The sequence below is a fragment of the Myxine glutinosa genome, chromosome 12 (assembly GCF_964187855.1).
Source record: "Myxine glutinosa chromosome 12, kmMyxGlut1.1, whole genome shotgun sequence".
Classification (NCBI taxonomy): Eukaryota; Metazoa; Chordata; class Myxini; order Myxiniformes; family Myxinidae; genus Myxine; species Myxine glutinosa.
In genome coordinates, this window is record NC_136272.1 from 73166325 (window position 1) to 73189943 (window position 23619).

Below are 23619 nucleotides of genomic sequence, written 5' to 3' on the forward strand. Positions count from 1 at the left end.
GCGTATTTTAGCTTGTACACATTAAAACAACACGTATTACACTTGGAACCTTAATCATGCAAAAACAGACTTGTTTTCTTGCTAAAAAGAAGCGTTTTTGACACAAAAGCCTGGTGAGCACGTTTGTTGTTACAAATCACTATTCTATTGCAGAAACGTGTGTGTTTCACCAAACAGTGCGTATTTTAGCTTGTACACATTAAAACAACACGTATTACACTTTGAACCTTAATCATGTAAAAACAGACTTGTTTTCTTGCTAAAAAGAAGCATTTTTGACACAAAAGCCTGGTGAGCACGTTTGTTGTTACAAATCACTATTCTAGTGCAGAAACGTGTCTGTTTCATCAAACAGTGCGTATTTTAGCTTGTACACATTAAAACAACACGTATTACACTTGGAACCTTAATCATGTAAAAACAGACTTGTTTTCTTGCTAAAAAGAAGCGTTTTTGACACAAAAGCCTGGTGAGAACGTTTGTTGTTACAAATCCACTATTCTAGTGCAGAAACGTGTGTGTTTCATCAAACAGTGCGTATTTTAGCTTGTAAACATTAAAACAACACGTATTACACTTGGAACCTTAATCATGTAAAAACAGACTTGTTTTATTGCTAAAAAGAAGCATTTTTGACACAAAAGCCTGGTGAGCACGTTTGTTGTTACAAATCACTATTCTAGTGCAGAAACGTGTGTGTTTCATCAAACAGTGCGTATTTTAGCTTGTAAACATTAAAACAACACGTATTACACTTGGAACCTTAATCATGTAAAAACAGACTTGTTTTCTTGCGAAAAATAAGCATTTTTGACACAAAAGCCTGGTGAGCACGTTTGTTGTTACAAATCACTATTCTATTGCAGAAACGTGTGTGTTTCATCAAACAGTGCGTATTTTAGCTTGTACACATTAAAACAACACGTATTACACTTGGAACCTTAATCATGCAAAAACAGACTTGTTTTCTTGCTAAAAAGAAGCGTTTTTGACACAAAAGCCTGGTGAGCACGTTTGTTGTTACAAATCACTATTCTCGTGCAAAAACGTGTGTGTTTCATCAAACAGTGCGTATTTTGGCTTGTACACATTAAACCAACACATATTACACTTGGAACCTTAATCATGTAAAAGCAGACATGTTTTCTTTGCTAAAAAGAAGCATTTTTGACACAAAAGCCTGGTGAGCACGTTTGTTGTTACAAATCACTATTCGAGTGCAGAAACGTGTGTGTTTCATCAAACAGTGCGTATTTTAGCTTGTACACATTAAAACAACACGTATTACACTTTGAACCTTAATCATGTAAAACCAGACTTGTTTTCTTGCTAAAAAGAAGCATTTTTGACACAAAAGCCTGGTGAGCACGTTTGTTGTTACAAATCACTATTCGAGTGCAGAAACGTGTGTGTTTCATCAAACAGTGCGTATTTTAGCTTGTACACATTAAAACAACACGTATTACACTTGGAACCTTAATCATGTAAAAACAGACATGTTTTCTTGCTAAAAAGAAGCGTTTTTGACACAAAAGCCTGGTGAGCACGTTTGTTGTTACAAATCACTATTCGAGTGCAGAAACGTGTGTGTTTCATCAAACAGTGCGTATTTTAGCTTGTACTCATTAAAACAACACGTATTACACTTGGAACCTTAATCATGTAAAAACAGGCTTGTTTTCTTGCTAAAAAGAAGCGTTTTTGACACAAAAGCCTGGTGAGCACGTTTGTTGTTACAAATCACTATTCTAGTGCAAAAACGTGTGTGTTTCATCAAACAGTGCGTATTTTGGCTTGTACACATTAAAACAACACGTATTACACTTGGAACCTTAATCATGTAAAAACAGACATGTTTTCTTGCTAAAAAGAAGCATTTTTGACATAAAGCCTGGTGAGCACGTTTGTTGTTACAAATCACTATTCGAGTGCAGAAACGTGTGTGTTTCATCAAACAGTGCGTATTTTAGCTTGTACACATTAAAACAACACGTATTACACTTTGAACCTTAATCATGTAAAAACAGACTTGTTTTCTTGCTAAAAAGAAGCATTTTTGACACAAAAGCCTGGTGAGCACGTTTGTTGTTACAAATCACTATTCGAGTGCAGAAACGTGTGTGTTTCATCAAACTGCGTATTTTAGCTTGTACACATTAAAACAACACGTATTACACTTTGAACCTTAATCATGTAAAAACAGACTTGTTTTCTTGCTAAAAAGAATCATTTTTAACACAAAAGCCTGGTGAGCACGTTTGTTGTTACAAATCACTATTCTAGTGCAAAACGTGTCTGTTTCATCAAACAGTGCGTATTTTAGCTTGTAAACATTAAAACAACACGTATTACACTTGGAACCTTAATCATGTAAAAACAGACTTGTTTTCTTGCGAAAAATAAGCATTTTTGACACAAAAGCCTGGTGAGCACGTTTGTTGTTACAAATCACTATTCTATTGCAGAAACGTGTGTGTTTCATCAAACAGTGCGTATTTTAGCTTGTACACATTAAAACAACACGTATTATACTTGGAACCTTAATCATGTAAAAACAGACTTGTTTTCTTGCTAAAAAGAAGCATTTTTGACACAAAAGCCTGGTGAGCACGTTTGTTGTTACAAATCACTATTCTATTGCAGAAACGTGTGTGTTTCATCAAACAGTGCGTATTTTAGCTTGTACACATTAAACCAACACATATTACACTTGGAACCTTAATCATGTAAAAACAGACATGTTTTCTTTGCTAAAAAGAAGCATTTTTGACACAAAAGCCTGGTGAGCACGTTTGTTGTTACAAATCACTATTCGAGTGCAGAAACGTGTGTGTTTCATCAAACAGTGCGTATTTTAGCTTGTACACATTAAAACAACACGTATTACACTTTGAACCTTAATCATGTAAAACCAGACTTGTTTTCTTGCTAAAAAGAAGCATTTTTGACACAAAAGCCTGGTGAGCACGTTTGTTGTTACAAATCACTATTCGAGTGCAGAAACGTGTGTGTTTCATCAAACAGTGCGTATTTTAGCTTGTACACATTAAAACAACACGTATTACACTTTGAACCTTAATCATGTAAAAACAGACTTGTTTTCTTGCTAAAAAGAATCATTTTTAACACAAAAGCCTGGTGAGCACGTTTGTTGTTACAAATCACTATTCTAGTGCAGAAACGTGTGTGTTTCATCAAACAGTGCGTATTTTAGCTTGTAAACATTACAACAACACGTATTACACTTGGAACCTTAATCATGTAAAAACAGACTTGTTTTCTTGCGAAAAATAAGCATTTTTGACACAAAAGCCTGGTGAGCACGTTTGTTGTTACAAATCACTATTCTAGTGCAGAAACGTGTGTGTTTCATCAAACAGTGCGTATTTTAGCTTGTACTCATTAAAACAACACGTATTACACTTGGAACCTTAATCATGTAAAAACAGGCTTGTTTTCTTGCTAAAAAGAAGCGTTTTTGACACAAAAGCCTGGTGAGCACGTTTGTTGTTACAAATCACTATTCTAGTGCAAAAACGTGTGTGTTTCATCAAACAGTGCGTATTTTGGCTTGTACACATTAAAACAACACGTATTACACTTGGAACCTTAATCATGTAAAAACAGACATGTTTTCTTGCTAAAAAGAAGCATTTTTGACACAAAAGCCTGGTGAGCACGTTTGTTGTTACAAATCACTATTCGAGTGCAGAAACGTGTGTGTTTCATCAAACAGTGCGTATTTTAGCTTGTACACATTAAAACAACACGTATTACACTTTGAACCTTAATCATGTAAAAACAGACTTGTTTTCTTGCTAAAAAGAAGCATTTTTGACACAAAAGCCTGGTGAGCACGTTTGTTGTTACAAATCACTATTCGAGTGCAGAAACGTGTGTGTTTCATCAAACTGCGTATTTTAGCTTGTACACATTAAAACAACACGTATTACACTTTGAACCTTAATCATGTAAAAACAGACTTGTTTTCTTGCTAAAAAGAATCATTTTTAACACAAAAGCCTGGTGAGCACGTTTGTTGTTACAAATCACTATTCTAGTGCAAAACGTGTCTGTTTCATCAAACAGTGCGTATTTTAGCTTGTAAACATTAAAACAACACGTATTACACTTGGAACCTTAATCATGTAAAAACAGACTTGTTTTCTTGCGAAAAATAAGCATTTTTGACACAAAAGCCTGGTGAGCACGTTTGTTGTTACAAATCACTATTCTATTGCAGAAACGTGTGTGTTTCATCAAACAGTGCGTATTTTAGCTTGTACACATTAAAACAACACGTATTATACTTGGAACCTTAATCATGCAAAAACAGACTTCTTTTCTTGCTAAAAAGAAGCATTTTTGACACAAAAGCCTGGTGAGCACGTTTGTTGTTACAAATCACTATTCTCGTGCAAAAACGTGTGTGTTTCATCAAACAGTGCGTATTTTGGCTTGTACACATTAAACCAACACATATTACACTTGGAACCTTAATCATGTAAAAACAGACATGTTTTCTTTGCTAAAAAGAAGCATTTTTGACACAAAAGCCTGGTGAGCACGTTTGTTGTTACAAATCACTATTCGAGTGCAGAAACGTGTGTGTTTCATCAAACAGTGCGTATTTTAGCTTGTACACATTAAAACAACACGTATTACACTTTGAACCTTAATCATGTAAAACCAGACTTGTTTTCTTGCTAAAAAGAAGCATTTTTGACACAAAAGCCTGGTGAGCACGTTTGTTGTTACAAATCACTATTCGAGTGCAGAAACGTGTGTGTTTCATCAAACAGTGCGTATTTTAGCTTGTACACATTAAAACAACACGTATTACACTTTGAACCTTAATCATGTAAAAACAGACTTGTTTTCTTGCTAAAAAGAATCATTTTTAACACAAAAGCCTGGTGAGCACGTTTGTAGTTACAAATCACTATTCTAGTGCAAAACGTGTCTGTTTCATCAAACAGTGCGTATTTTAGCTTGTAAACATTAAAACAACACGTATTACACTTGGAACCTTAATCATGTAAAAACAGACTTGTTTTCTTGCGAAAAATAAGCATTTTTGACACAAAAGCCTGGTGAGCACGTTTGTTGTTACAAATCACTATTCTATTGCAGAAACGTGTGTGTTTCATCAAACAGTGCGTATTTTAGCTTGTAAACATTAAAACAACACGTATTACACTTGGAACCTTAATCATGTAAAAACAGACTTGTTTTATTGCTAAAAAGAAGCATTTTTGACACAAAAGCCTGGTGAGCACGTTTGTTGTTACAAATCACTATTCTAGTGCAGAAACGTGTGTGTTTCATCAAACAGTGCGTATTTTAGCTTGTAAACATTACAACAACACGTATTACACTTGGAACCTTAATCATGTAAAAACAGACTTGTTTTCTTGCGAAAAATAAGCATTTTTGACACAAAAGCCTGGTGAGCACGTTTGTTGTTACAAATCACTATTCTATTGCAGAAACGTGTGTGTTTCATCAAACAGTGCGTATTTTAGCTTGTACACATTAAAACAACACGTATTACACTTGGAACCTTAATCATGCAAAAACAGACTTGTTTTCTTGCTAAAAAGAAGCGTTTTTGACACAAAAGCCTGGTGAGCACGTTTGTTGTTACAAATCACTATTCTCGTGCAAAAACGTGTGTGTTTCATCAAACAGTGCGTATTTTGGCTTGTACACATTAAACCAACACATATTACACTTGGAACCTTAATCATGTAAAAACAGACATGTTTTCTTTGCTAAAAAGAAGCATTTTTGACACAAAAGCCTGGTGAGCACGTTTGTTGTTACAAATCACTATTCGAGTGCAGAAACGTGTGTGTTTCATCAAACAGTGCGTATTTTAGCTTGTACACATTAAAACAACACGTATTACACTTTGAACCTTAATCATGTAAAACCAGACTTGTTTTCTTGCTAAAAAGAAGCATTTTTGACACAAAAGCCTGGTGAGCACGTTTGTTGTTACAAATCACTATTCGAGTGCAGAAACGTGTGTGTTTCATCAAACAGTGCGTATTTTAGCTTGTACACATTAAAACAACACGTATTACACTTGGAACCTTAATCATGTAAAAACAGACATGTTTTCTTGCTAAAAAGAAGCGTTTTTGACACAAAAGCCTGGTGAGCACGTTTGTTGTTACAAATCACTATTCGAGTGCAGAAACGTGTGTGTTTCATCAAACAGTGCGTATTTTAGCTTGTACTCATTAAAACAACACGTATTACACTTGGAACCTTAATCATGTAAAAACAGGCTTGTTTTCTTGCTAAAAAGAAGCGTTTTTGACACAAAAGCCTGGTGAGCACGTTTGTTGTTACAAATCACTATTCTCGTGCAAAAACGTGTGTGTTTCATCAAACAGTGCGTATTTTGGCTTGTACACATTAAAACAACACGTATTACACTTGGAACCTTAATCATGTAAAAACAGACATGTTTTCTTGCTAAAAAGAAGCATTTTTGACACAAAAGCCTGGTGAGCACGTTTGTTGTTACAAATCACTATTCGAGTGCAGAAACGTGTGTGTTTCATCAAACAGTGCGTATTTTAGCTTGTACACATTAAAACAACACGTATTACACTTTGAACCTTAATCATGTAAAAACAGACTTGTTTTCTTGCTAAAAAGAAGCATTTTTGACACAAAAGCCTGGTGAGCACGTTTGTTGTTACAAATCACTATTCGAGTGCAGAAACGTGTGTGTTTCATCAAACTGCGTATTTTAGCTTGTACACATTAAAACAACACGTATTACACTTTGAACCTTAATCATGTAAAATCAGACTTGTTTTCTTGCTAAAAAGAATCATTTTTAACACAAAAGCCTGGTGAGCACGTTTGTTGTTACAAATCACTATTCTATTGCAGAAACGTGTGTGTTTCATCAAACAGTGCGTATTTTAGCTTGTAAACATTAAAACAACACGTATTACACTTGGAACCTTAATCATGCAAAAACAGACTTGTTTTCTTGTTAAAAAGAAGCGTTTTTGACACAAAAGCCTGGTGAGCACGTTTGTTGTTACAAATCACTATTCTAGTGCAAAAACGTGTGTGTTTCATCAAACAGTGCGTATTTTGGCTTGTACACATTAAAACAACACGTATTACACTTGGAACCTTAATCATGTAAAAACAGACATGTTTTCTTGTTAAAAAGAAGCATTTTTGACACAAAAGCCTGGTGAGCACGTTTGTTGTTACAAATCACTATTCGAGTGCAGACACGTGTGTGTTTCATCAAACTGCGTATTTTAGCTTGTACACATTAAAACAACACGTATTACACTTTGAACCTTAATCATGTAAAAACAGACTTGTTTTCTTGCTAAAAAGAAGCATTTTTGACACAAAAGCCTGGTGAGCACGTTTGTTGTTACAAATCACTATTCGAGTGCAGAAACGTGTGTGTTTCATCAAACAGTGCGTATTTTAGCTTGTACACATTAAAACAACACGTATTACACTTTGAACCTTAATCATGTAAAAACAGACTTGTTTTCTTGCTAAAAAGAAGCATTTTTGACACAAAAGCCCGGTGAGCACGTTTGTTGTTACAAATCACTATTCGAGTACAGAAACGTGTGTGTTTCATCAAACAGTGCGTATTTTAGCTTGTACTCATTAAAACAACACGTATTACACTTGGAACCTTAATCATGTAAAAACAGACATGTTTTCTTGCTAAAAAGAAGCGTTTTTGACACAAAAGCCTGGTGAGCACGTTTGTTGTTACAAATCACTATTCGAGTGCAGAAACGTGTGTGTTTCATCAAACAGTGCGTATTTTAGCTTGTACTCATTAAAACAACACGTATTACACTTGGAACCTTAATCATGCAAAAACAGACTTGTTTTCTTGCTTAAAAGAAGCGTTTTTGACACAAAAGCGATGTTTTTACGTTGCGTGAAGGCATCTTTTGGAAAATGCTTGTCCATCGATTATGTGATACACCAAGGATAGATAATGAAAAACATGCATTACTTGATGGACAAGTCCATCTTAATATAATTCACCAAATGTCTGTCTGTCTGTCCGTCTGTTCCCAGGTACCGCAAAAACGGCTGAACCGATCGCAACAAAATTTTGGGTGGGTAATCCTGGGACGCCCTGGAGGAGAATAGGCTATACTGTTTTTCCATTTTTCCCCCCCAATTTTCCAATTTACAATTTTTCCAGTTTTTCCAAACACGATGGAATAATATTTACCGATATGAACAGTGATGCGGCTTTTATTGAAATTCTACAAACACTGTTTAGATTTTGATGATTTACGTGTGGTATGATTGAACGGATGTTTATATAAATCGTTTAAAATAAAAAAAGCCTTCAATTTCTGATATTTTGCCTTTTCATTTGGGCCTCCCAATTGAAGCACAACCCCCTCCACCCCCGCCCGTAGGTCGGGTACCATTTCTAGTTAAAAGAAATTATTAACATAGTGCATGCGATTTCAACTTCGAGACTCCAAAAAAATGCCCCTGCGTTAAATGCAAACCATGTTGAAAACTTTCGGTTTTTTTATCCCCTAAAAACCTAAGGTCATGGAAATAATCTATGAGAGAGATGAACATAATGAGCACCATATATTAAACTCACTGCAAAAGAGGCAACTGCAGAAGGTGCTTGTATTGCAATGATAGCAGATGAGGCAGCCAGATTGACATCCACGAAGTAGGGCAGTGTTCTCATTGATGTAAAACTCTGCCTTAAGGCACCAGCGATACAGGTTATAGTCAGGCCAGGAAATGAATGCAGACTGGACAGCTGAATTGTGAGTCTGCTACCTCTGAGATACGTAGCGCTGTGGGAAGATCATATATTTACATGCTTCCTCTCTGAGGCTGACAGGATAGTTCAGAGATTGTGTACTCACCTTTGAGCAGGTTAATGTGGGTTTAATTCCTGCTTTAAAGACAGGATATTGCATCATTGGATATAGTCTATCCTTTAGACTTAAGAGGATTGTTATTCCGATTTCCCGTACGCCAGCATTCCCTTTGTATATGTAACAGATTCCATGGCTTCTATCAAAATTAGTAAATCATTGTGTGCCAGGTCCCCTGGCCACATTCCAATTTATTGCCCAAGTTGATGGATGATTTTGGCAGAGCAGGCAATGACGTAACAACCTGTCCAGGATAAACTCTCAACTATAGAAACTTTACAACAACCAGTCATGGATGCCTTGATACCCCCCCCCCCCCAACAACCAGTCATGGATGCCTTGATACCCCCCAACAACCAGTCATGGATGCCTTGATACCCCACTTCCGAGGGATACACATTTTACAATGCAATGCCCTGCCTCAAACCCAGACAACACAGCTCAACCCACCAATCCCTCGACCCTCCTTACAAACAAATCAAGTAAATCAAGAATGAGTGATCAGAATGAGCTCTTAATTTAACAAATTACAGGTGAAGTAATTTTAATGCAAAAAGATCAAAAGTTCAAAAATGCAACTATTGTTTACATTTTTATAGATGGGCTGCGAGGCAATTCTAAATGACGGAGTGGGAGACAAATGCTAAGGGGTGGAACTTACTGGAACTTCCAAACGGAAGTCGAAAACAATGAATGACTTTCTCATGCTGCACGTCATTTACAGATCCAATTGGGGTTATCGTCATGTTGAGTTCGCATCTTTCCATTTTCATAGGTTGATTGGATTTATATTTATGATTGTGTCATATGCTGCTAGACAGGTCGTTAGATTGTTGTCTGATCTGGATTTGATACCAACCCAATGATAAATTGCCTGGTGTTGGCTTAGCGGTTAGGGTGCTGGCTTGGGATCCTCGGATTCTGGGTTCGGATCCCGGTCGATCGCTGAATTAACACCAGGGGGGTTGACTCAGCCTGTCATCCCTCCGAGGTCGGCAAATTGAGCACCAGTTCACTGGTTATTCCCTGTGTGTCGCAAGAGGCGACCAACAGGGTTGGCGGCAGGAAGGGCATCCGGCCATAAAACATTGCTTCAAAAAAGGGGACCACGGTGCCCGAAAAAGGCCAACCCCTGCTCTGCGGGGAAAAATGGCCTCGAAAGGTGTTTTTTTTTGTTCTTCCAATGATAAATGCAGTTTAACAGTCGCTGTTATTAAAAGGTCATTTTGCACGCGTTTAATAGACTAGGGCATGCCCGTACGTGGGTGCCCGTTCCTTGCCAAAAAAAAAAAAAAACGCTACCCGTACGCTCTACCCCGCCCGTACGCCCGTAAACAAAAAAAACAACGCTCTTCGCTTCCGCCCTTCGCTCTGACTGAATTGGGAGAAATAATGCGCATAAGAAATCGAGAAATTATTATTTTCTCCGGAAGAAATCGAATTACGTACCGTAATGGCGCACGCGCTGGGCTCAGCTCGCTCTCACATCGGCCACGCCTACGCAATAACGCGTTCTGTGATTGGCTGCCGGAAGTGCAGTCCTCACTGTCCGGAAGGTCGCAAATCGCAGTTACGATGAATCGCAAATTAGTTTTAATTAGTTTTAAAACATAGTTTAACGGCAACATAGTTTGCCGACGGGAAATAAATGAATACGCTCTCAAATGTGCCATCCGAGGCAGAGTCTGTTCGCCACGTTCGGCACACGTGATAGCTCGCTGCTCTCTGATTGGTTGAATCGTTTTTTGGACATAGCTCGGTAACTACTTCTGCGATTAATTTAAAACCTTGAAAAGGCACATCCTCGGGTCCCCAGCAATATACCTGGCAAGTTTCAAGTATATCGGACCGGTAGTTGTCGAGAAACAGCGGTCACAGACAAACATACATACAAACATACAAACATACAAACATACAAACATACAAACATACACACAGAGATTGCTGGAATTATAGATAGATGATGAACAATGCATGTCTTACTGGGTAGAAACAAACGTTGCTGTGAAGCATAAATTGACCACACCATGAAGCAGGCTGTGAAAAGACCACTAATTGTATAACCAGTATTTCCCATTTCCAAAAAAACAGCAAATTCCATTAAACTCCAGACTATTCCAATTTGGTGGGTCCAAGCAACCAAGCAAGCCTCTCCCAGGTGAATGTGTCCATCACTCTTCCTCGGTAGTGTCCCTGGGAAGTGGATTTAGATACCAGTGCAACGCAAAAAAGCAGGAAATAATAAAATGACTTTTTAAATGTTTTTAGATAATTAATCTGGGCAATTAATTTTGATTTTCTAATGTTGGGCCTTGTGTTTGCGTTCAACTTACGGGACAAAGCGATGTTCCTATCAAGCTTTCCCAGCAATTTGTAAGGTGAATACAGGGTAAATATCCATTGATTAAATTATGTATATGATTCATTATATATTAAAACTTGCTGTACTTAAAATATGCATTGTAACACTTACCAATGTACACCTTATGGAAACGGTGAATGTTTATGACTTCCTACCACTGTACATCGTTAGTAACAGACAAAAGTCTACAGACACTTCTTGAATCATCCTGCCATAAAACCTAAAAACACCAGCAGGTGATCATACCTGTGCAAGATCACACAATGTGCCATTGTCTTTGGTCACGTGACCCCACATGAGCAGGAACAATGCTCCACGGACAAACTTTTGTTTATAGTCAGGGCCCTTAGGGATATTTTGGGGCCGTTTGGTTCAAATTCTTCCAAAAGCACCAAATTTGGCCCAGATGTTGCCCATGCCATACTCTTTCGATTTTTGACGGGCGCCAAGACGGGCGCCCCCCCCCCCCCCCGGGGGCCCCCATATTGGCGAAATACTAAATGGCCGCCACCCGAATTAGAGGAAAATCAGTTAAATAACCAAAAGGGTTGGAATCATGTACGATACCACTTTTCAGGGGTTTTAGAGGTCGAGGAATCCAATTATGATGTTATTTTGATGATTCGAGGTCAAGGTCAACCCTCAAGGTCATCTTAAAGGTCATTTTTGAGTCAAACATGTCGGTTTTTGAGTTTTTTTTTGTCAAGATTTAAGCGAGGTTCACCATTTTATGTTTCTGGGTTGGGTAATCGAACTCTGACCTTATTTTTGACAATTAGAGGAAATATTTACATGTCTATTTCCTCATTTTCAGGCATATGCAGTTCATCAGTCTAATTACAAAGGTACGGATTTTGATGTTTTATGAACTGTATGCCATATCCTTATGTTTAATTTTTGTGCGATCATGATCCGGGTTCATGTATACATGATTGTATACATGTCATAAATATGACGTCATAGGTCATGTGACCTGGCGGCCATATTGGATTTTATGAAAACCTTAAAAATGGATCCCTGCCTTCATTTTTCGATCGATTCATTTTGAACTTTGACCACTTATAGTACGCCCCATGTGATTGGATGCATATCCTAATAATGACGTCATAGGTCAGGTGACATGGCGGGATGGACCGGTATGGTCCCCGGATCATACCGCCCTTGGCGCCCGTCAAAAATCGAAAGAGTATGGCATGGGCAACATCTGCGCCAAATTTGATGCTTTTGGAAGAATTAGAACCAAAATATCCCTAAGGGCCCTGACTATTATGGTTATTTTCATTTATGGACAGGTTTGATTTTTTTTTTCCTGTAATTGTGTTTTTGAGTTCCATGAGTCCACAAGGTTTCAATTTTATATCCAATCCTCAAAAGTGCTAAACATTTATATGAGTGAGTATTTATGCATGGCAGCTATCGGGAGAAATAGGTTACAACTATAAATTGTTGTGGTTGTATATTGTGTGCTTGTGCAATAAACTAGTAATAGGCATCCACAATTACCCTTGACCATGTTGTGAAACGTCAGACAAGGCCCTCACTTTTAATCACTTGCAAATGCGTTTTCTCCGCAACCACTTGGGCGATTGACACAAAACTTTCAGCATAGGAGCGTGACCCATGGATAATTTTTTTTAAACAAAGTTTCTTGATGATATGGATGGAAAATGTTTTCTGTGGGCATGTATTGCTGGGAGTTTCACATATCAGGAATAAATTTAATAACTATTTCGTATGGGACAGTAGTACATTGTGCTTCTGCCATTTTGTCGCACAAATGATCGGGTTAAGTTCGGGTTCCTGGAGAGTTAAAGAAAGTTTGCGTTCCATCCACAGTGAGAGTGAGTGAGTGAGTCAGGGAGTTTTTAGAAAAATATATTGTCAGGTCACCACGGTGCTCGCTAATGCGGCACCGCCGAAGTGATGTGCTTTGGGATTAGGGAAATGATTGGAAGCTCTGCTCAAGAAAGAATTGCAGTTTATTCTCCTGATGGAAGATGTTGATGGAAGTTAAGCATTGTTTATTCTCCTGATCCCACCAGTCTCTAGAAACAAGTGATTATTCCAATTTAAGTCTCTCTCCTCTCTCCAAAGGGATTTCCAAGATGCCAAAACTGTTTTGTGTGCGTGGAAGGTGGGACCAAGGTGTATACATGTTCTTAAGAAATAACAAAGGTTAGCGATGCACATGGCGATGCCGCCATGCAGCACATGGAGACGGAATTGGTACGGAGTGGTGTGCAGTAATTGACTGATTAATTCCTTAGTTTAAAAAAAATCATAACATAATTAATTTCTTAATCAATTGGCTAATAGCATACCTAAACCACCATTGTTTCACTCAAATCTGTAACATTTTGAAAATTAAGTAATTGATTGAAAAATTAAATAAGTAACTGATTAATTGATTAAACAATAAATCAAAAATACCCTTTACACTCACAGCCAAATCACTTGGTCACTGTCACGTCCAAATATCAGCTTCCTAGCTCAAAAGGTGCCAGAGCTATTGCCCAGATAAGAAAGAAAATATATAAGGAATGAATATATCGATAATAATTGAGTAATTAAATAATTGATTGATTAATCAAAAAATAATAAAATACTTTTCTGCCAAAGCACTTGTCCACTATTGTGTCCAAGTGTCAGTTTCCTAGCTCAAAGGATGGCCCAAACAAACACACACAAAATAAAACAAACATACAAATAAATGAACAAACGGAGTGAAAACTGAGTATGCCCTTTCGGCGCGCATCATTGCCAGGCTCCATTGCCCGGAGATGACGTTGTGCAGCGACTGGAGATGGAATAGGGAGGGGTGGAGTACAATAAAGATGAGTGAGCCAGTTCCACAGGAAGCCATGCAAGCCCAAGCCATGACACTACCTCCACCATGCTTCACAGACAAGGTAGTATGCTTTGGATCACTCCAGTTCCTTTCTCAGCGCTTCAGCCTTTCCATCGCTTTGGTAAAGGTTTATCCTGGTCTCATCTGTCCATAAAACGTTGTTCCAGAACTCACTGGCTCACTTCTGTGCTTCTTGGCAAATTCTAACCTAGCCTTTCTATTTTTGGTGCTGATGAGAGGTTTGCATTTATTTTTTTTGGATACAAGGTCAAGGTTCGTGTAAGAGCTAACTAAAAAAAACCCCACAAAAACATAAACAGAAACACATAAAACATATAATAAAGGGAGCAGAAGACAAGAGGGGGAGAGAAGGAAGCACACAAGCACAACAACAGTAGAGAACAGGGACATCGGTAGATTTGTGGAAGGGAGAGGGCTGGGGATGGGGGTACACAGGATAAAACAAATTGACACAACTAGGACTTTCAGGAAAGAAATCGGAATTTGATAAAGGTGGATTTGGGGTGTATTAACGGGGGTAGAAAAATCAAGGTTTTGGATGGGGGCGTCTCTGCTAAGAGATGATGGTGAACAGCTGTTATAAAGACCTGGAGGGAGGATTGGAATTGAAGAGAGTTTTGCGGTGTAGCCTGTGTAATTCTGCTGTCAAAGTTTTCTGTGAACGATAGACTGTGATGCTTTAACCCCTGCACTCTCAAAGTTGTTGGTGATGTCACTCACAGTTGTTTTAGGATTTCTCTTCACAGCTCTGATGATTTTTCTGTCATCAATTGCAGTTGTTTTCCTTGGCTAACCTGGCCATTGTCTATTGCTAAGTAATAAGCCTGACCACTAGTGGTTTCTTCCTTTTTCCAGATATTCCAAATTGTTATATTTGATATGCCCAATTTTAGTGCTGTGGTTCTAATTGAATTATTCCATTATTTCAGCTTCCAAATTGCTTGCTTTTTAGCCATCATTGGACTTAGTTCAAAACGGTGGCTTATGGATCGGGTCTCGTCAATCCGTGCATCCGGCCACAACCATATATCGGACAGGTAGGACCAATTTTGTTCATACTTGGCACAACGACAATACATGATGGATAAACACCAACGACAATACTTGGCACAATGACAAAAATATGCTCATCATTTTTTTCCCGAGATCAGATCTAATATGGCCGACTAGCGGCCATTTTGTTACTTAAACGTGTCCCCAAACATTTCTTGGACACACATGGTCCGTTTTTGATCAAACTTGCCACACGCGCAGAACATCATGGCATACATGTTCATGTCACTTTATTTTCGATCTGATCAAAGATGACCTACAGGTAGACTAGCTGCCATTTTAGTTGTAAAACAAACACGGTATTGAACATGTCCTAAACCATTTCTCGAACATGCATTTAATGATTTTGTTCAAACTTGGCACACAGATAATGAATGATGGCACGCCATTTTGTTTCGATATCAGACCCAAGATGGCTGACTGGTGGCCATTTTCTTACATAAACGTGTCTGCAACCATTTTTCAGACATGCATGGACCGATTTTGTTCAAACTTGGCACAAAGACAATACATGAGAGTATACATATGCAGAAGGTTTTGTTTTGTAATCCGACCAAAGATAGCCAGCTGACTGTGGCATTTAACTCCGTTTAACAAAATTCCTAAAATCACGGGGGCTATGACATTTTATGTCTTTTTCTCCTTGTCTTTTATCGACAGTTCTCTGGTTTTCGTGTTGGTTTATGCCAACGGACTCCAAAGGCAGACTCCCAAAGCAAAGGAAAAGGCTAACAACCAAGACTAGACATTTGCAGCTCTTTTATGTGGGAACAATCAATGCAAGAAGAAACACCTGAACAACAAGAAATACGTGTTAGTCATACGTTCCAATACTTATCCTTACCTACTCGTATAATGGGGAAGGTGAACATACAAAGTGCTATTGTTCTACAATGGTAAAGGATATATGCATATAAATACCAACAAATAATAGATGACCTTCTGTACTCTTGCCTCCTATTCATCTTTTGATCTCAAATCTAAATTTCTTGAGTATATCGCAATAATAACAAATTTGACTTCACTGTTCATATACTTATGGAGGGAACTGTATGTCCAATTTCACGATTTCGAGAAAATGAAATTTTAATCAGTGCTTAGCCACCACTGCTTTGAACTACACCTTTCTAGGGAACTATGCTTCTTTAAGAGCTATGGTTTATAGATAGAGTTGATACTGCAGATGTGATTTCATGTAAAAGCTGAAATTCAACAAAAATGGATATACAGTACTGTGTTCTTCCATTTTTGGGCAGTATGGAAGGCAGGGATAAAGCACATTGGTGGCAGCATAGAGTTCACAAAGGGCAGCAAAGAACCCAGAGGGGTCAGCGTGGCAGAGCAACCCACAGTGGGTAGCAAAGTGGAGCCTACAGATAATTTATGGGACAGTCCACAGGAGAGAGTGTAGTGGAGATGAACTTGAGTGGCAGTGTGATAGAGGAACCCATGGGGAGAGGTGTAGAATGTTTAGCACCTGCCCCAGAGCCAGAGGGGGAGATGGCTGCGTTCCTGAGAGTGGTAGCAACTGATGTGGTGGAATCTTTGCAGACCTGGAATGGCGAACAGATTGCTAAAAACAATGGGTGCAACGAGTTGGAAAAGGACTGTGGGCGTCTGTAAGAGCAGACAGTTGTTGTCAGGTACATGCACACACACACTTATGGTGATGAGGAGGAGTTTAGTCTCCAGGTAAGGGATTCTTGTGTTGAGGGCCCACCCAGTGGAAGGTGTATGAGTGAATGGACAGAGTTTGTGTAGAATGTGAATGTTGTGGACATTGGGGTGAGTAGGGCTTTGTGGAAGGAAGAGCGAGAAATGTCATCAGTCAGGTTAAGAACTGAGAGTCGAGGACCTAGGTGTTAGGTGGGGGCACATCTCAGCAAAGACAGAGACTGCTTATCTGGGTTAGGCAGAGGCCAAAGATGAAGATGGGGGCTGGTGCAAATGGCTGCGTTGGGCCCAGGAGCCCTGAAGGAAGGGTGAAGATTGGCGTGGGCAACGGTGTCAGCTCCAAGAGCAGTGGAAAAATGTGGGGACCTGTGTGGGTAACCACATCAAACCCAGGGCCCACCAAGGTACCAATAAAATAACCAAATGGCAAGACCGACAGCAAAGCTCAGAACAGCAATGGGGCCTTCGGATGTGACAGTATGGTCGCGGCAATGATGGAGTGACGGATGGTGGAGAGCAGAGGGTTCTCAAGACAAATGTAAATTTGACACATGGGCCAATTTGAACTTTGAAATAGTTTAGCGAAAATCTTGAAAACAAATGCACGGAATTTTTTTTATGTTGAGGAAATTTTATGTTGAGTGAATTTAATTTGATGACTTGTCGTGATAGGGCACCTTTTGACTTCTCCCTTTTCTTCCTCCAGCAGAATTTGGGATGAGTGGAGTGTGAGAACCGCACAGCGACAGACAGCTGGCCCGAACTCTCGCAAATGTGGAGAAGAAAAGGTGGGGGCTAATGCCAACATCTGCGATTAGCTCGGGATCTCGAAGAGCCCAGGAGAGAAGGCGGGGGCAGTATGGGTGAATGTATCGGCTAGCAGAGCCTTGGGGGGGGTGGAGGGAGGGAGTGTGGGCGTCTGCATTTGGCTCAGGCCCCACCAAGGAGCCAAAAGCAACACAAGTTTCAACAGGGCCAGAGGTGATATTCGTTTGCAGCAGTGACAGACTGACGAGTGGCAAATAGTAAAGGGGTCATAAGACCAATGGCAAATTTGACGTGGAAAAATTGTAGAGGGAGATTGGAATTTCAGAAAACTTTCTGAAATTTTCGAGAAATTCTCAGAAATTTCACTTCGTTTTAATTGGTTATAATTGGATGACTTATAGTGATTGGGGTGCCTTTCTCCTTCAACAAAATTCTGGATGAATGGAGAATGAGTGGGAAAATGTAAGGGTGTGAAACGTGCGAGTGTGGGCGAAGTGAGAGAGCAGCACCCCCTGCTGGAGGGAGTCTTCAGATAGTTGTGGGTGAAATAGTGGGAGTGGAAAATTTGGAAATAGGAACTGTGAAGCTGTTAGTCATTGGAAATTGTAAAGTTCATAGAAAGTTGTGGAATTTGTGATGCAAAGATCTGGTTCGTGTACTGGGAGTGTGGGACGAGTGGTCGAAGGGGAGTAATATGGAAGACACTGAGTAATGGGATCTCCTTAGCCAGTCAGTGGGGTCAGTGGGGGCCCCAGGATTAGCTAGCGAGAAAGTTTGGTGAGACACTCCAGATCCGCCTTAAGGTTGGTCTCAAGCACCATATTAAGATTCCAAAGTATGGAATAGGCAAGGAGGCCTGAAATGGGGGACGCACTTCTAGAGGCAGTGATTTTCCGCAATCGCAGAAAATGGACAGAATTCGCAAAATCGGTGACATGAAACAGAAAACTGAATGCAATGCAAAAAACAGAATGTAGTAAATTACAGAAAAAAAGTTAAGATTAGGTGGAATTACAAATAAAATATTTACTAAACTGTCAGATTTTTTGCGATTCTCCACAGACTTAAATCCCGCAGCGTAATTATGAAACCAAGTAACAAAAAAAATTACAATAGGACCGCGGGTCCTGAATCAAACCTGTATCAGGAGCAACAGTCACTCAAACCCCCACAGACCCCCAGACCCTGATATCTTAATGCCGTGAACAAACTTTGGTACATCATGGGTGATGAAGGTTGTGCCATGTTTCATTAAAATCATGTGTGTAGTTTCGGAGAAGAGAGCAAATACATATTTTGGGAGGTCAAAATCCCCCTTAGACCCTCACAATGAGAGCAGATTTTGATGCGGTCAATACACCTTCGTTAGGGATCAGGTATGAAGCTTGTGGCGAAGTTTCATGAACATCGTGTGTTTGATTCAAGTGATAATGACTGACGTGTTACTCACTCACTGGCCGAGTCACCTACCGACACTTCTCGATTGCATAAGATCACCGGACTAAAGTCCAGGTGAGCAAAAAACAAAACCACCACATATTTGACACACGAGGGATACGATGTACACCTGGAGTGTGACTACAGCCAGCCAATGCTCCACTCAAATCAATGGTAGCCGCTTCCAAACGAGTGTCGCTGTGAATCTCGATTGCTGGCACTAAATACTGAATAAAATCCCATCTATTAATCTCTGGAGTGCCCAATCAAAGTGAAATTCGATATGAAAGTCGAAAAAAGCAGATTTTCCTTAAGTCTCCGCACCTAAAATTATCTTTTCTGGGTATGGGCATTAATCTGGGTATCTATGTCTGCTCGCATTAGTTGGTGGATGTTAAAGACCCCCCCCCCCCCTCACCTCACCCCCGTCCCTCCCTCCACCTCCCTGGGACCTTTGCAAAGAGTACATGAGGTACTCTATTTCATTGCACTCTGGATTCCAAATTCCAAAATATAGTGCGAAGAAAGCAGAGATAAACTACCGAGTCAAACCATTGCCATCAGTCTGCTTTGTCAGCACTGAACCTGCCTTCAGACAGAACACCAGACACAGCTTCCGTGCACCATGCAATCCGGGTCAAACATCGTGTTGTCTAACCCTGGTTCCTTTTTGTCAGCACTGAACCTGCCTTCAGACAGAACACCAGACACAGCTTCCATGCACCACGCAATCCTGGTCGAAAATCGTGCTGTCCGACCACGTTTCTCTCTCATCTATCTATCTTCTATATATATAAAAGAAAGTTTTTGTTTGTTTGTTTGTTTGGTTGTCTGCACGCGCTAATCTCCTGAACGGTGAAAGATAGGAGGAAACCTCTGAAACAAAAAATGTTGGGACGGGCCCCGGGAAGGTTATAGGCTAGGTGGCGAGACGGGTCGAGGCCGCTTCGGCCGGGCTGGGCCCATTTCGCAAGTAAAAGCTGAGCTGAATTATAGTCGTCAATCTTCTACGGCCACGAGTAAAAGCTGAATTATAGTAGTAAATGCATTCAAAAATAACTAAAAGTGTCGGGACGGGCCCCGGGAAGGTTATCGGCTAGGTGGCGAGGCCGGTCGAGGCCGCCTCGGCCGGGCTGGGCCCATTTCGCAATAAATCTTCTTCTTCTTTCAAAATTCTCTTGAAATACAACTTATGCACTTAATCGGAATATCTGACTGACTGCAACACATGCTTTCCAAATTCTCTTTTGCGGGGCCCGACAGAAGAAAGAACAAGGAATCGTTGAGCACTAACTGATACTGGGCTCGCGTCAGACCGATGTACAGAAGATTAAATTCATTCAAAAAGAACCCGGGCAACACCGGGTGCATTCATCTAGTACTGCATAAGATAGTTCATATAATCTGAGTGGAGAGCTCGCATTTCCATTCATCGTGTGGTTTTGATGGATGCGGGCAGTTATTCCTCAGTAAGCTTTGAGGTCTTGACTTGCTCACCAAGGGGTCCGCTTATCGAGTCTGTGATCTAAGGTGTGTCGCTCTCTCAGAGAGAAATGCCACATCTGTGAACTATTTGAGATCTTGATCTTGTATCGTCACCTGGCGATAAGCTCACATCTCATATCTTATTTTCTGCCCACTCTGTGCTTTTAAAAGATGCCGAGGAATAATAAGGATGATCGTAGGTCAAATAATGCTGTCTTTCCTTTGGGTTTGTCTCAAAATGGATATACCCACTTGTTACCTGAATGGTGCCAGCTCTCATCTCGTGATGTATCCGCTGGCTTTGTCAAAGGTTCAAGATAAAATGTTGGCAAGCTTGCTTTGAAAGTCCAAACTGAGGGCTGAATTGCATGGGAATGTAATTCTGGGGAAGCACATGTTTCCTCCTGGTTTGAGTACTGCATGAAAACGAGATCAGTGTGGATGTCAAGCAGTCTGGTTTTCTTAGATATTCCTAACACCAGCAGTTACACTGCTCTCTATCTCAGAATGTAATTGCTGTGCAGACAAAAGCTCCTATACTAGTGCACAGAATTATATATTCACATACACAGATTTGCATGTCATATTGTGTACGGCCATCTTCAGCTTGAAAAACAACCATTATTTCCACCTATTTATTGAAAAACAAAACGTTGGCTTGTCCCAGACTATTGTGAGTAGTATGTAATTTGTAAACAAGACCGATACACTGGGCTGCATTTGAAATATTTTTTTCAGAGGTCTAGGTTTTCTCAACGGTTCTTATATGTTTTTTGCATGCTGAATTCAGAAATGTATCTAATTTCGCTCAATCAGGTCAAGTTTTTATGCAATCTCAATTTTAAGGAAAAAAATCATCAAAATTTGTTTTTTTAATTAGCATTTTTAAAATTCAAAATCAGACTTACATTGACAGAAAATGTACAAACTATACATATAATGACACACAAGTACACTTAATGTGGAAGAAAGTGCTTTCTCAATTACTTTCATTTCAATTTCAGAAAAATATAGATAAATCGTTGTTTCTGGCAACACCAAACTTCAGTCGCCCCAGCAGCTGCGTGGCTCAGTCTGGTGTCTCCTGTCCACTTAGGTGCACGTGAGAGGCAGTACGTCCTGCGTAGTGTCCTCCTTACTATAACATTACTGTGATTCACGATGAATCGAAAGTGCAAGAATGACCCAAACAAGTTCTGCTATATCTGTGGTAAAGTGACCATGCCAGACCGGCAGTCTAACATCACACATTTTGTAAGGAAAAGCTATCACGCATACTTTGGAATGAAACTTGGTGACCAGGACAAAGCCTTTGCCCCTCACATATGCTGCAAAACGTGCGTTGAGAGTCTGCGGCGCTGGAGCCACAAGAAGATTGAGTGTCTGCCTTTTGGTATCCCAATGGTGTGGAGGGAGGGAAGAGATCATACTAATGACTGTTATTTCTGTATGACAAACCTACAAGGTGAGTTTATCAATTTTGTTTGAGTTTAACTTTATGTTTAATAAATTCCCAAACATTCTAAATTGTTTAACTTTATATATCATGTCACCCCCTTGACGGTATGTCTATCTCTTTCATTTTAGGCATAAATCGAAAAAACAAGCAACACTTAAAGTATCCAGACGTGCCATCTGCCATTAAACCAGTGCCTCATGGACCAGGAATTCCAATTCCAGCACCGCCCGAAAATTGCAAACATTCTGCATCCGATTCCAATGAACAAATGGAAGATGGTGACATATCTGGTACATATCAACCTACGGGCGAGACAAGTCAACCCAAACTCTTTAGCCAAGCGGAGTTGAACGATTTGACACGAGATTTGTGTTTGTCCAAAGAATCTGCTCAGTTGCTAGGGTCACGACTTCGTGAAAATCGTTTGTTAGCTCCTGAAACTACATTCTCCTGGTACCGCAGCCGTGAAGAAGAGTTTCGAGAATATTTTAGTTCGGACGATGAAGTTTCTCTGGTTTACTGTAGCAACATCACCGGCCTCATTGCAGCTATGGGTTTAGCGTATGATCCTACAGAATGGCGGCTCTTCATCGACTCCTCAAGTAGAAGCTTGAAAGCAGTACTACTCTTCAATGGCAACAAGATCGCGTCTGTTCCGGTGGGTCACTCGGTACAGATGACTGAGAACTATAGTAACATGGAGGGAGCATTTGCTAACTGCTTTGAAGTACAAAGATCACAATTGGATGATTTGCGGAGACCTAAAGGTATGTTGGTGTCAACCTAGTTACATATATTTTTCTACTTTATTTATTGAAATATTCTTAACATGGATTAAAATATATATTTTTAATAAACTGGAATAACAAATTTTAAAACAAATATGTGTGTTCTTTATTTTTATTTATAGGTTGTGTCCATGGTGCTGGGTCTACAAGGCGGCTACACCAAATACCCCTGCTTTCTCTGTCTGTGGGACAGCCGAGCAGACAAGCAGCACTATGTACAACGCAACTGGCCAGAAAGATCTGGCCTGGAACCAGGTTCCCACAACGTTGTGTCACATGCTCTTGTGAATCCTCAGAAGATTCGACTTCCGCCACTGCACATCAAGCTCGGACTTATGAAGAATTTTGTCAAAGCACTGAACAAAGAAGGTCGAGCTTTCGCTTTCCTGAACAAGAAATTTCCTCGCGTAAGTGAGGCCAAACTGAAAGCAGGCATTTTTGATGGCCCTCAGATCAGGGAGCTTATGAAAGATCCTAAATTCGACGACAGTATGGAGAGCAATGAGAGGAATGCCTGGCTCTCATTCAAATCCATTGTGACGAACTTTCTGGGCAATCACCGAAGTCCAGAGTATGAATGTGTTGTGGAAGGGCTCCTGCAGAGCTTCCAGGCTCTTGGTGCACGCATGTCCATAAAGATGCATTTTCTCAGCTCGCATTTAGACTACTTTCCGGAAAACTGTGGTGAAGTCAGCGAGGAGCAAGGAGAACGGTTTCACCAGGATATTCGAGTGATGGAAGAGAGGTACCAGGGCCGATGGGATGTCAATATGCTTGCAGACTACTGTTGG

At 39.9% G+C, this 23619-nt stretch overlaps 1 protein-coding gene and 1 long non-coding RNA gene across 2 annotated transcripts in view; one reads left to right on the forward strand and one right to left on the reverse strand.

Moving 5' to 3' along the window:
- Positions 1-23619, reverse strand: part of LOC144888351 (uncharacterized) — a 317211-nt gene that overhangs the window by 262466 nt on the left and 31126 nt on the right. The window lies entirely within an intron of this gene.
- Positions 21297-23384, forward strand: LOC137437308 (uncharacterized). Its single transcript, XM_068131669.2, has 3 exons — positions 21297-22046; positions 22169-22807; positions 22951-23384. Exons 1-3 carry the CDS (start codon positions 21743-21745, stop codon positions 23241-23243), a joined length of 1236 nt encoding a protein of 411 aa, XP_067987770.2. The 5' UTR covers positions 21297-21742; the 3' UTR covers positions 23244-23384.

What these genes read in the sequence shown, in the direction of transcription:
- LOC137437308 (XM_068131669.2), top strand. Translation starts at nt 21,743, where the DNA reads ATGAATCGAAAGTGCAAGAATGACCCAAACAAGTTCTGCTATATCTGT. An exon ending in CTGTATGACAAACCTACAAG is followed by an intron (nt 22,047 to 22,168) that starts GTGAGTTTATCA and finishes CTTTCATTTTAG; the next exon opens with GCATAAATCGAAAAAACAAG. An exon ending in TGATTTGCGGAGACCTAAAG is followed by an intron (nt 22,808 to 22,950) that starts GTATGTTGGTGT and finishes TTTTATTTATAG; the next exon opens with GTTGTGTCCATGGTGCTGGG.